Source organism: Poromitra crassiceps (genome assembly GCF_964638095.1).
Source record: "Poromitra crassiceps genome assembly, chromosome: 12".
NCBI lineage: Eukaryota > Metazoa > Chordata > Actinopteri > Beryciformes > Melamphaidae > Poromitra > Poromitra crassiceps.
This window is the reverse complement of record NC_139632.1, coordinates 25,894,755-25,909,154: the sequence shown is the minus strand read 5'-3', so window position 1 is coordinate 25,909,154 and position 14,400 is coordinate 25,894,755. Positions and strand designations below refer to the sequence as shown.

Below are 14,400 nucleotides of genomic sequence, written 5' to 3'. Positions count from 1 at the left end.
GTTCTGCTTCCGGCTGCAGGGTTATTTTGTAGGCCTTAGAGTAGGCTATTAGTCAAATATTTTGGCCCAGATTCCTGTTAGTGAAGAGCAGAACCAGAAGGCATGAGATAGTGTGCCCTCTGACACATGACACCTGTCACACAGTGGTGAGACAGAAGGGAAGATCCTGTGTAGTTTATGCTTGGAGTAGTGAAGACGGTGAGTGACTTTAAATTGGATCCGCTGGTGTCTGCTATTAACTGAGCAAAGTTGTACCACAGACTCCTTTCCCATATAATGTCAGATAAATCAATACCAAGTTCCCCCTGCCACGCTTGACAACTAATTGTTAAGAGTGAAGATAAAATATTAATTTACTTACCATGCCAAACACATCATAAAACATCTATCTATTACCATGTTGTTGCTCTCTGTCGTTTTCCCCTCTACACATGCCGCTGAATCTTATGTCTCGACAAAAATACTACACAAATAATAATAGTTACAATAATTTCCCATTAATATTTACTACTTTCTTGGGTCATTCAAGTGCAAAAAAACTATTAATATTTTCGACTGTTCATGAAGGCATCAACGAGGATTGCCTGCCTCCTGGTTCTGTTGGCGTTGACGACTCCCTCCTGCACGCTCCAGCAAAGCAATGGAAAATCTCGTACATTTGAATATGCTAATTCAAGTACAACTGTGACCATAAACGATGTACAATCGTTTGGATTTGTCGGTCTCGTAGTATATGCTACCAGAGCAATTATTTTATTTTCATTTAATATTAAGTAAAGGCTAAAAGGCTCATGACATGAGAATGAACGCGCTGCAGAGCTTTGAGTCAACATTGAAGAGCGAATTTAATACCGATTTTGTTGCCGATGAGATTTCTTGAGTCAGCTCAGTCTTCTGTCTGTGTTTGCAGCAATTCCATGTGATGTGGGAAAAAAATCGGAAAAACGTGTAGGCTAGAATTCGGTTTGCTGGCTTAAAACCATAGCATACAAATTATTCTTGCTTTGTGAGAGTGAGGGTTCACATTGGGTCTAGTCAGCGCCCTCTTCACTGGAGCTCAGTATACTGCGTGCGTGTGTGTGTGTGCTGCCACAGCACTAAAACCTGCTGCCTATAAGACAGTGTCTGATTGATGGACTGACACAATGCATGGTCATCTCCATGTCGCTCCACATCATTTCTTGTTTTGCTATTGTACAGTAAGTAGTAACTATGGCTTTCAGGGAGTGACAAACCATGTAGTCCCAACTAACTAGTTTTCTCTGACTCATCCACACAGACACCTTAACAATGTTTGTTCTACTGACCAGACCCCAAATCTTCTACAGCACCCCCCCTTCCCTGGTGTGATCTAGCTCAGTGGTTCTCAAATGGGGGTTATTTTTGTTATAATTCCATTCATAAGTAACACAATGACTATTTTGGTCATGGGTTTTATACACTTTCTGTAATAAAACATCTAAAAGCATCAATCTTATTATCATATGGGGGACCGTGGGACAAAATCCTATCAAATGGGGGTCCATATGTGTAATTTTTGTCAGTTTAGGGGTCCTTCATGTGAAAAAATTTGAGAATCACTGATCTAGCTGGTGTGATCCCATTGTAAAATAGTCTATACTATAGACTCTATAGTTAACTAAGCAGTGGTTCTCAAAGTGGGGTCCGGGGACCCCCAGGGGTCCTTGGGGGGGTTCCAGGGGGTTCCAGCAAAAAGGGGAATAATTCATTTTCAATATATTTACATCCGCAAGTAACACAATAACAGAATGTATTTTAGTCATACACCTTCTGTAGTAAAACATCTAAAAGCAAAAATATTATCAGATGGGGGACCCTGGGACAAAATGTTATCAAGTGGGTGTCTGTGGTCTAATTTGTGTCAGAGAACCAGTGAACTACAGTACATCCTCTACTATTTAGTCGTTACCCCTATTATTTAGTTTTTCATCTCTGTCTTCAGTATGAAAGACAGAGACTGCATGCTTGTCCTAGGGCAATGTGCCAAACACATGGGAGCATGGGACACACTGCGCAGCTTGAATGACTTGCAAACCACCCTGATTATTATCAGTTTAATAAGTGACAACAATTTTAAAGAGCAATAGCCTATACTCCTAAAGATCCACACTAACTTACTTTATTTATAAAATCAAAATGGTGTAGACCTGGCTCAGTGAATTTCAAAATGCAGTGTGTAGGAATAGATACAAAAGAGTACAATAGTCAACCATCACTGTTTTCTCTACACAGGAAGATCAAGATAACAACATTCTCTATATCTGAGCAAATATATCATTGAGGAAAAAATACAAAAAAGAAAGCTAATTTAGACCAGGGGTTTTCAAAATGGGAGGCGGGCCGCCCCAGGGGGGCTTCAAGCAGTTTCAGGGAAGGCTCAGTGAATGGAAGTGAAAAAATATTACGTTATAGTTATCAAAAGGAGATCACATAATAGCCTAAATGTGTGTGATTTGGTTAAAGAGATAGTTCAGAGAATCAGTGGTTTTGTGGAATTTAACTGTTTTTCCTTCTTTCCCAGAGACAGAAACTAATACATGCCTTAGGACATACCTCTTTTCATGCATTTGGTGTAGTCTGAAGTATATCAAACAGGCAATAACAAATAACATAATCGTGATCCCATAGGCATCTAGGGATTGAGCGAGGGGAGTGCCTTTTTCCAAGCTTTGTCTGGTGGGAGGCCCACAGTCTCAGACTTTGAAAACCTCTGGTTTAGACAACACTACCTGATAAAGGGAGTGGGAGAGCCGGGCTCCCAAGGGACTGTGCCCAAAGTAGAGTGGAGCAACCCAGTGAAACACATAGCAGACGACGCCATGTCCCGATCTCTCAGGACGTGCTGCTTCTCTACACCGCAAAACTCCAAAGTTAAAAGGCACCACACAATACAACTCACAAGGAGATTCTGCCACACATTTTGCAATGTTGTAACCCACGGACTTTAAGGCGGATGTCATGTGCAAAAAACATCTTGAATATGTGTCGAACAAACGTACTACTCAGTGTCCCCTCCGATGACGTGTGCTTTTGTTCTTTCCTCTACTGCTGACATCTTTTTAAAAAATAGTTGAAATGTGTAAGATTTAAAGAATGATTGCATTTTCGTTATGTCGGTTGGTATCACAGGCATATTCCAGGCAGGTGCGGCAAGTGGAGGGGGTTGGAGGGGGTGTGGTAAGGGAGGGGGGGGGGGTTCAGTTCCTGTAGCTTTTACGTCCCTCTCCCTCCTTAAGGAAGGTCCATATGAGGGTGTTGACGATGTCGGGCTGGTCCTGCTGCAGCCAGTGGCTCGCCCCAGAAATGATGTTGAGACGGAAGTGGTTCCTAATGTATAGGCGGCACGCCTCGGCCATTTCCTGCTCCAGGAAAGCATCCCTCTCTCCCCACAGCAGCAGGACTGGAGACCTGACAGAGTTGTGACTGAGGGGGAGGGAGCTATGATGGAGAGGGGAGGGGGGGGGGTAAACAACAAGGAGATTCATCCCTTTGCACTTTTTAAACGCCTAACAGTTAGGGCTTTAATAAAGGGAGCTGTCCATCAGCACCACACAGAAATCAGAAGCTAAAAGTGAGTGGATGTCTGCAATAGGCTAACAAATAATTGATTACAAATCAAATAACGGTATCATTCAACAATGGAGAAATGCATTCTCATACATACTACTAATAATAAATTATATATATTCTTTCATGAAGATCATAATGTTTTGTCAATCCAATTGCAATACCTTAGCAGCGCACAGGTTGGGAATGGCTGCCCTAATCATGACATTCAAAATGTTTCTGCACTATCATAGACTTTAATGGGCTTTTAACCATAGACTGTATAATATATATGTCAATGCTTTTAACATTGTGGGTCTCATCATAATAATTATTTATTTATTTTGTATAGCGCTTTTCATGTTTCATGTTGCCTAGGTATGCAGAATGCTTGTGGAGAGTGTAATTGGGAATGGGTCAGTGACATTTCTTTTACATAAGCATAAAAAAAAGCTATTCTGAGATAACTCACTGCTTAAGGAGGGAGCAGATGGTGAGCTCAGCCATGCATGTTGAGTCCACATACCAAAAACACATGCACTGACATTCTCTTTGTTTTGATTGTGTTGATCAGTGTTTACTTAACTGGTGAGTGCATGTAACAATGACGGTATGTGAAAATATCAAATATTTCACAGCACAGACAGCAAGGCCTTTATAGAAAGAGATGCACACTGGCTTTATGAATCAACAGTGTTGTAACACTAGAGGGCGCTACTAATTTAAATTTGCTTCAGAAGAACACCGTCAAATTCCATTTATGGTTTCCGTTTGTACATTTCAGGGCAGAAAAATAGCCGATTTGTAAGTATACATTTGAGCATAATATTAAACAATGTGAATATATGAAAAACAGTTTGTAAGTAATTTTAGAAATGCACGCCATAGACATTGAACGTGACTTCTTATTACCACACACAGTGTGTGCAATAATCAACTTAAAAGCATCTAAAAGTATGCCAATAAAAGCTGTTGGTTTTGTATGACAGCAGCACACCTATTCCAATAGTTACTGTATAATGACACATTCCTATATGGTTTGTCTTGCTTGATTATCACAACATCCCCCTATAACATTTCTAAAAATCAAGCTGAGTATTTGTCACCTGAAGACATTCCTGTAGTAGTTGAGGGCTCCGGTCAGCGCGCCGGGCTGCGACAGGGCGTATAGATAGGCCTCCAGGTCTTCTGCAGTTAACCATCGGCCTTTCCTCCCGATCCCTGTGCTGCGGCTGGTGAACAAGGCCTTCAGAGCCTGTGGCAGAGAGGGCAGGATGCACCCGGGGAGTTTGTGTGACTGGTGTGATCTGAATGCTGCATGTTTTAATATGGACAATCAAAATAATAAAGCTGAGGAAATAATACAAATCTTAATTTCATTCTGACAAATAACAAAATTCTTTATAAAATGATACATAAAAAATAACAATTAATAATGAAGTATCCTTAAAGCAGCACAGCATATGATTCGGTGAAGGTCTACAATGTGCACATTTTAGTATTAGTTAACCACTTCATTCATATGCCATAAATAACCTGTTTCATTGCAGTCACACAGTGATGCAAACACTAAAAATAGACTGACACTATAATAACATGCAACATACATCAATGCACATGAATATGGACATGCATGCATGCACACACACGTATGCAAACACACACACACACACACACACACAGAAACACACACACACAGAAACACACACACAGAGACACACACACAGAGACACACACACAGACACAGACACAGACACACACACACACACACACACACACACACACACACACACACAAAACCTTGACCTTGAAGTCGCTCGAGCCTACACATAACAAACCACCTTGAAATCATTGATGGAGAGCATGAGCTCTGGAAAGCGGGGCAGCTGGAAGAAAAAGAAATGACTGGATTTGAGCAGCTGGCTGGGATGACGCAGGGCATAATCTGCAGAGAAGAGGAGAAGAAAAAAGAGGAGAGGAGAGGAGAGGAGAGAAGAGGTTAAATGGCACACTAATGACTGAAGGGTGTGTTTACAGGCACTGGGGCTGTGATAAGTCTCAATGACTTTGCCTATGTCTCTGCCAGTTTAACCAGCTGTTCCAGCTTCAGATTAAAGCATTAGCCTCCTATAATTACCTCCTCGTCTCCCCCTTAAGGAAGGAGCGATTTTACCAGATGGATGCAAACATGGAATTGACGCAATAATACTTCCTAATTAATGATAATAATTACGGTAATAACCCAAGAGCCAAAGCAGAGCCTCTCGCATTATTATGCACCAAATTGGTTTTCTTTCATACGATAGCCATACAAACACCGGAAGCAGTATGTGCGAGGATCAGTTCAGTTCCAGATCGTGATATCGTACCTGTGAACACAGAAGGGTGGGGACAGTTTAAGACGATGAGTTTCGTCACCATCTCTGGGTAATGGATGGCAAACAGCCACGCTATGGTCCCGCCCCAATCATGGCCAACGAGGCAACATCTGTTGTACCCTTGGAGGAAAAAGAGATGCATATGATATACATGACAGCACTCCTGTTATTCTGGGAGGAGGCAGCATTCTGACAATCATGTGATAGATATACAGTAGATATAAATGTGTTCAGGTTGACGCCGCATCCCTCAACAGACCGTTTATCAACAAGCGTGTCAGTGCTTGAAATTTATTAGCGTTGTCTCGTTACACCCTATTGCCTTCAGAGGACATTTGCACCAATCAAATGAATGTCATTGACGGCACAAACTGAAATGGAGATCAAGGTCGGGACATCAGTTTGAGGGATTGTGATCACATTATCTTTGCAGTCACCACACAGTAATCCCCTTACCTGCCCTGTGCCCAGCACCATTCACACCCACTGGAATGAATCATTCCAGCAAGCCTCATCTCGACAGCGATATGGCACGCAGGAGAAGGATTGTCAGACAGCTAAGCCTGGGTACCACTTTTGGAAAGTGACAGAGGGCCATGGGGCTGTCAGCTTTTCACAGTTTTAGAGCTCATCTTTGTTACCAAAATAGCCAAGAGGAGGATGTTATTTGACGTGCCTTGTTAAGGCCAGTGTTGTAGTCACGTCACTATATCTCGAGTCCAAGTCGAGTCTCGAGTCCCCAGTGTTCAAGTCCAAGTCCCAGTCACCAAAGAAGAATCTGTGTCGAGGTCCCCATTACCTGAGTTTGAATCCAGAGTTACTGAAAGCGAATCCACATGTGGGTGGAACACACGTGCCTGCCCTTGTACGAAACTGAATAATGTCACAGTACTAATATAGCTATCAATATCTTATAAATATTAAGGCCAATTACAAAAACTAACAAAAACAAAGAACAGTGTTTATCAATTAACAAGTCTGAGTCTTCGTCTCTAAACTTCTGAGTCTGAATGCATGAATGCTCAAGTCCAAGTCGAGTCACAAGTCCTGAAAATGAGTCCAGGACTCTGACTGGACTGCAACACTGGTTAAGGAAAATACAGTTATACAGTATTATCAGTGCAAACAACCCCCCTATGGCTGCACCAATCATTGATTTAGTAATTTGCATATCAATATGCTTTGCTACAGTTTCAGCTTATTTTCTTGAAAGTCTTAAAAACCTAAATACCAACAGCAATATGAAGCTACTAAACATTAATTATGGACTCCTCTCAACAGCACTTTATCAGAGACAATACAGTTGTAATATGAGGAATGTATTCAAAAGCCACTCAAGAATTCTCTTACAGGCCATAAGATGCCTCTTGGCTGGACCTATTCAAGATTATGTGGTAAAATCTATATATCTGGAATATTACAGTTTTTATGTAACAAACACCAAAACAATAGAGCTTAATATAAAGTGACAGCTGAGAAGGAACCATAGGTTGACAAATAAAGAAAAGGCTCCTGCAAACTGTCTGCTGACTATTGCTATAAGAGTAGTTACTCTGACTAAGACCATCATACCGGCTCCGTATGTGAACAATGTCCCATGTTCAGTAACAATGAGTCACAGGAGGTTTGTCATGCATTGCCATGCTGCGGACCTGGAGGCTCTCCACAGCATAAGAACGATAAACAAGTTGAGTTCTGTCAAAGAAGTGTCCCCTCCTAGGAGTTATTTCAGATAAAGTCTTTGGGTAGACAAGTGAGTTCCCCTTACCTAGGTATTCCACAATGTCCTTGATGTCAGTAACCAGGTAATCAAAGCTGTAACTTTCGGTGGAGAGAGGCAAGTCAGACTCCCCATAGCCCCGCATGTCGATGGCGACCACACGGAATTCACTCTTAAACTCACGCAGCTGGTAGCGCCAGGAGAACCTGAGGCAAACAGCAGACAATTAGACTTTTCATTATATGGGAGTCCATACTCCATATAATATGCACCAATACTGCTAACAGTATTTTCTCCTTTTTCTTCTCTGATAGCTGACGTTGTCCCCCACAGCCATTGTGACGAAGCCAAACCACTGGAAATGTAGGCTATTATAACTGATGCAAAATGTAATGGTGTCCTCAGCTCTTAGCAGAAGTTGACTATTTGGAGATACAGTATAAGGTTTCTGCAGGCCACCGACAATTAGTGCCGTTATTTTTATGCCATATATCTAATCAATGCCATCCATTGAAGCAAGAAATACAGCTTCCTTCAGGATGAATCTAGTCTAGAGTCCACAAGACCTTGCCTGTCAGCAGGCAGACAGCCCTGCCAATCAAAACCAATTCAAGAGAAGGCACTTAAAGATCAAGAACAGCACATCTACCAGTTGTACCTTTTACACAGTTTTTACACACTTTCTTTCTAAACTGGCACTCAGCTTCCTTTCCAGCAGAGTGAAGGTCACCTCTGTATAAGAGAAGCTGTTTTAGATTCCAATCCGCGCACTCATCTTGTGGACTGAGATGACTCCCTAATTGAAGATCTTGTCTGCTGTAGACGCTCAGGACATCAGGACACAAGCCCCTCCTCCTCCAGAGCCAGAGGATGCAGATGAGTCAGGATAAGAGCCCTGCACTGAAACTTCACATCGTCCAATATAGAGGATTGGATTAAAGCAAGACCCTCGAAACCCCCTTGACACAGACTCACACTTTCTTCCTTCTGACTCGAGGGAGCGCATTTTAAGGATGACTTAAGTGATGCTCTCTCTCTCTCTCTCTCTCGTATACAGTATATATGGCAAGTGAAGCAGAAACAACCCCCAACTACCTTAATTAATCCCTGTCCCGTCTACAGCTCTGGTAGTTATGTCAGAGATCTGGACTGGCTTACAGCACTTGACAACCTCCTTGGCCCCATTCCCAACGCCATTTTTCATATCGTATCAGGGGGAAGAGATCTTGAACACTTTGGACCTTTTCGCCCCATGGCAATATAAGTCTAGCCTTGGACTCAAATGTTTGCGAATGAAGAATCCTCACTGGAATGCATTAGTTTCTGTGGCCCAGAAACCTGACCAGAGAGATCTGAACGATGCTGCTGAAACTTTAGAGCCGCAGCAATCCTCATAATCAAGGACATCTTGAAGGGATTGAGTCAACTATGTGACATTGACCAACGCATATATTTTTCTTACTACCTGGTTGTCTGCTACTGTTCAATGCCCCCCACCCACCTTTCCCCCTTTGACCTACCAGAACTCTGGGAAGCCGTGTAAAAAGAGCATGAGTGGCTTTCCTCGCTCTCCAGCAGCAACATAGTGAAACCTAAGGCCGGACTCCTGGGTGGAAAATAGACAGACATTTTCACTTTAAACATCAAGCTTACAGTTTTATCCAAGGCAACTTCTATGCAATAAGTCAGCACATCCATTCATGAATGAAATTGCAAGCAGACATGAAAAAGAAGTGTTAGGAGCAACAATATAATCTGAATAATTAGAAAACCATAATAGTTTTTTTCCCCCTCTTCTAATTTCTCTCTCTGAATCAGCACACTGAGAATCCATTTGGACTAGGGCTCCCATCAGCATTTCTTCAAACAAAAGTCAGCTTTTATAAAGTCATCTCTGTCCTAGTTTCATCTGTAGGCTATCTGTGTTATCCACACTAAAATCACACAGGCTAAATAAGATTCATTGTTAAAAAAGGGGGTTATGATTAATAAGCCCACCATGTCAACAACAAATGAAAAACATTTGAATGACTCATTAATATAACACTATAGTTTTTGTATACTACGGATGCCGTTGTTATATCTGATCACATTATTTCCAAGACATTGGTTGTTACTTCGGTGTCGCTCTGGCGGCACGACTGCTGATACTGTGCATAATGAAACGGGGGAGCTGTCCTTTCAGCACCACCTGAGCGCCGGGCGGACACGCACACACACACACACAGTCACAGAGCATGTTTTCACTAAAATACCAACCAACAGATGCCAGTCATGATTTGCTCAAAGACCACAGGCCTATCTGGTTTTCACGACGCGGCACGGCAAGCAAGGTGTTGTAGCATTTTCACAGCTCACATCTTAGCATGCGAGAGAGCTGATGCACGCACACAATGAGGCTATTCCGTCACAAGAGCAGGCACCTTTCGCAGCCAAAGTAGCTTCCCGTTTGTCTTACCTTGATCCTAACATAACAGTGGGTTCCCAAGGACGTGTCATTCAGACAAGCCGGGGGAGTTTCGCGAATCCCCCATTGGAAGGTTGTTGTCGGCCTTAAAACGATGTTCCACCAAAGTTTCAGCAGGGCTACGGTGGTGCAAAGAGCACAATAACCGTATATCAATGACCAATACCCCAAAACTCTGATTTTCTGCGCAAGTCTGATCATAAATAACAGCAAGTTGTGGAGCACTCTCGCCATCTTTACATTGCCGCAGGAAATCAATCCGGATCACGTTACCTATTGATTTCTTTCTGTTAATTGGCCGCTTCCCTTGAAATATTGCTCTGACAATCCCGTTGTTTCGTTAACAGCGCATACGCACGACTGTCTGTAGGGAGGATCCAAGTAACGACTGAATGGGACGGTGGCAAGAGCATCACGTCAGATTTCACGCTTGCGTGACAGCAGAGGTTGTTTAGCTGGAGAGGTGTTCTTGACTATTGGAGGCGATCCCAAATTAAGCCAACGGGCAGTCGACGCAGTGTTTTACAGCGATTAATCTAAGCAGCTGACTGAGAAACACCGGCGGCGCTGTGAGGCACCGAGTTAAACCAATGAGTTAAACCCATAGATAGCCTATTATGTCAATGGTTAAACCTACAAATCACTGTAAACCAAATCTGAATTGGCTAATGGTTTTAAACCGGCGGCAAACATTGTATTAAGAGAGGTAATGTAAATATTAATATTTTATTTGTAATCAATAATACAACTATTGTTTTTTTTATTATAGCCTATCGCTAAGCAATACAATAGTTGTTGACCAGTAGCTAGTCTCATGCGAGATGTAGGCTGGTGATTTTCGGTCAGTTAATTAAGTCTGTCTGTTTCTGTCTGTGATTTTTGTCTCACATTGTAAGTGGGTTCTGTCTGTCTTTGTCCCACATTGTGAGATTTGTGACGATATTGGTCAGTAATGTCACTGATGATGTCACAATGTCTATGACATCAGTGATGTCACTCGATGTCATCAGTGATGGTCACTCGAGCAATTGTGATGTCACTGATATGACATCAATGTGCAGACTAGTTCTCTTACTGATGTCATCAGTGATGCGAAGTTGAACAATTGTGCGCTGAGTGATGTCACTCGAGCACTCCATGATGTGATCACTCGAGCAATTGTGATGTCATCAGTGAGTGATGACATCAGTGATGTGAAATTGGCGCAATTGTGCGCCGAGTGATGTCACTCAAGCACTCCATGTGATCAGTGATGGTCACTCGAGCAAATGTGATGTCATCAGTGATGCAAAGTTGGGCAATTGTGCGCTGCGCATGCCAATAGAGCAGGCGAGACCACGCAGCAGCTGAGCTGCGGGCGAGGCCGCGCAGCGGGCAAGCCTAGATTTCTAGTGTTCTAAATGGTCAACCCCTAGTCTCTTAATACAGACGCGTTGGCTCCCACAATTTTCAAATTAATTCATTCATCATTGGAAGAATGTAGAAGACACAGTCTGGCTTGAGAGACTAGTCAACCCCAGCAAAAATAACTCAATCCTGTGGTAAACATGACCTAATAGCCTACAAATGCCACAGTAAAACCAAAAAATTATTCAGCCAGTATAGAGCAAAAATACCACAGGATATATATCTATAAAATTGAGTGGGCTCTGTCCATTGTTTCAGTTCTGTGTTCAGCCACAGCTATGGCATTTTACATGCGATTGGGCTGAAACCTTCAGGGTGTGTAAAGGGCACCCATGCGGGTGACCGGACAGAGCAGGATTTTTTAATTATGGCAGATCAATTGCTGTAATTGCCCTAAGGCTGAGGCTATAGTTCAGTGATGTCATCAGTGATGTCATCAGTCTGAGGCTATATAAGTGATGGGAGTTAAGTAGGTAGAATCAGGGAGGAACCAGATGGAGACGATGGCTTCCGCCCCTGGGCTGTGCGGGTAACCTGACGGGGCCGGATAGCCTCCAAGTGACCTCTATGTGCTACTATCAGTCACGAGGACTTACTTACGCTACAGGCATAGCTTGTGACGTCACGTTGAAGGCTGGGTTTAACCAGGCTAACATTGGTGTACCACCAGGGGTTTGAATAGGCGCAGCCACAGTAGAGAAGGTGCAGGAGGTTTGGATTTCTTTGACATAAATGTTTGGGGAACCCTTGTACTACCTAGAGTAGGAAGACACCAAGACTCAACTGTCAAAGCTGTAGTTACTGTTGTCTGCCCAGGGGTCAGGTGGACAGACAGACAAGGTCCAGAGATGATCAAAGGGAGTGAGATATGAGGGCAAAGAAATGCGGAGGTGGTACAGAGTGGAGAGAAATGGGGTGGACAGTAGACACTAGACTGGTTACTACACTGGAGGTAATGTGATGCAGAGCACTTAACGAAAATATCTTTAACTTTATTTTAAGTAAAACAAATTGTCTTCATTCTCTTTGGCATAGACAAACTGTAACAGACAGAATAAAATTATATGTTTATGTTTATAATGTCCGAAAACAACTTTGGAATAGCAGAACCATATTCCAGAACCATAGAACAAAGTGCAGTGCATGTCTTTCAAACATTCTGATTCGGGACTGATTATTGATAAATTTAACACAATAACGGAAGTCGAATATAGAATAAACTCAGTGCAATGTATATGGCACCTTCAAGTAGATACAAAATAGGTAATTAAACATTTTAATTCAGTCCCAAATTAGAAACTCTGGCAAGGACTAAACATCAATCTCTGGTTAAGACAAAACAAATTGTTTCTTTTGTACAAAAATGCTTGTTTTTCATAAAGAATACTGCAATACAAAAAAAAATACAAAATAAAATACAAAACAAAACAGTTACAGAACATGTGCATCTAACAGAGGCCATTTACACCTGGCACTAACATGCGTTTTCTGTGATCAGATAGTGCTTGGCCACTTGAAAGAACAGATGTAAACGCCCCCAAGACACATTGAGGTGGTCAGGGACGCATTGTGACCACATTGAACACAAGTGTAAATGCAATGCGTCCTCTCAATCCACATACAACAGCAGTAACCGCTGTTTTTCTGCTGCTCTATACACACTATGGAGCTTGCCTGATCTCAATGTGGACACCGGAGACATTAATACCAGGTGTAAATGTGATCAGATTAATGTGGTCAAGCACTATCCGATTGCAATCTGATCACAGAAAATGCATGTTAGTGCCAGGTGTAAATGGACTCATACAACCTGTATATTACAGAAACAATTTACAACAGTCTCACAGAAAATTGTGAAATACCAACTTTGGTCCACAGTGAAAACCGTTACAGTTCAACAATAACCGCTCTAAAATAGTTAGAGGTGTGGGAGAGGTGAGGGTTAGGCATGGGAAAGGTTAGGTTTAGGGTTAGGCATGGGGGTGGGAGAGGGGCAGGGGTTAGGGTTTCCGGCGGGGGGGGGGGGGGGGGGGTTATGGGTGGGAGTCCTGCACCTAGAAAGGTACCAACATCTGAAGTCATGTCAAACAGCACCAACAGTTCTTGCACAGAGGATCAAACTAATTTGTCAATTAAATCCCAGCTGCGTTCTAGTCCAGGTTCAGTTCGAATGTAGTCATGATCTCACGTTGCATAGTTATGTCAATACCAGACATCTGTAGGGAGAAACAGAAAGCATAGACCATTTTTCAAACAAAAATGTCACTCCACCAGTAGCAGGAAGAAGGAAACTCCACTGAAACAAGGACAGAGGTACTCACAGCCTCCCGTCTGCGGCGTTCCTGCTCCCTTTTGCGGGCCATCTCCCTTTCCTTATCCACCGACAGTTGTGGGCAGAGAAGTGGCGGCGTCACGGGAGACTGGGCTCTTTCCAGCTCCACATCGAAGGTAGCCTCTACATGGATTTCTGGTGAGTGAGGATCCTCTTTGCCAAGTCGGGGAGATGTCTCTGCTCTGTCTGGGCCTGGTAGGCTAGAAGGAGAATTTCCTCAAATTACTAAACTTGGGAGAGAGAAATTCACTTCTGCCTTTCACTCATCAGCATTCTTTCAAAAACTATGGGTTGGGCAAACCCACATTGATAAAGTCGGTCATGATTGTTCAGTGTCTAAAGCAGGGATACTCAACTTGCTTTGCCCGGGGGCCACTTTCGTGAAATGATAGAAGGCCAGGGGCCAGTTAATAAACAAACAATATACATTTTCTGTAGCAGATTGTAGGTTTTTGGGGTGTCAGCCGGAGTTTAGTCTGACCATGTTGTGCACACCGGATAGTTAGTAGTTAGGTTAGGTTAGTTAGGT

General features: G+C 42.7%; 2 protein-coding genes across 2 annotated transcripts in view; both read right to left on the bottom strand.

Moving 5' to 3' along the window:
* Nucleotides 1–3,218: 3,218 nt before the first annotated feature.
* On the bottom strand, nt 3,219–10,366 carry ephx4 (epoxide hydrolase 4; the record flags this gene model as incomplete). Its single annotated transcript, XM_083646992.1, has 7 exons — nt 3,219–3,459; nt 4,674–4,822; nt 5,409–5,512; nt 5,937–6,065; nt 7,714–7,871; nt 9,186–9,271; nt 10,124–10,366. 7 exons carry the CDS (start codon nt 10,364–10,366, stop codon nt 3,219–3,221), a joined length of 1,110 nt encoding a protein of 369 aa, XP_083503118.1.
* A 3,040-nt stretch (nt 10,367–13,406) lies between these two features.
* Nucleotides 13,407–14,400, bottom strand: part of brdt (bromodomain, testis-specific) — a 27,981-nt gene continuing 26,987 nt past the window's right edge. Inside the window, exons 19-20 of the mRNA XM_083647291.1 lie at nt 13,861–14,071; nt 13,407–13,755 (exon numbers count right to left, since the gene is read on the bottom strand). Coding sequence (XP_083503417.1) covers nt 13,690–13,755; nt 13,861–14,071 — 277 coding nt within the window. The 3' untranslated portion in view covers nt 13,407–13,689. The remainder of the gene's footprint in view (nt 13,756–13,860; nt 14,072–14,400) is intronic.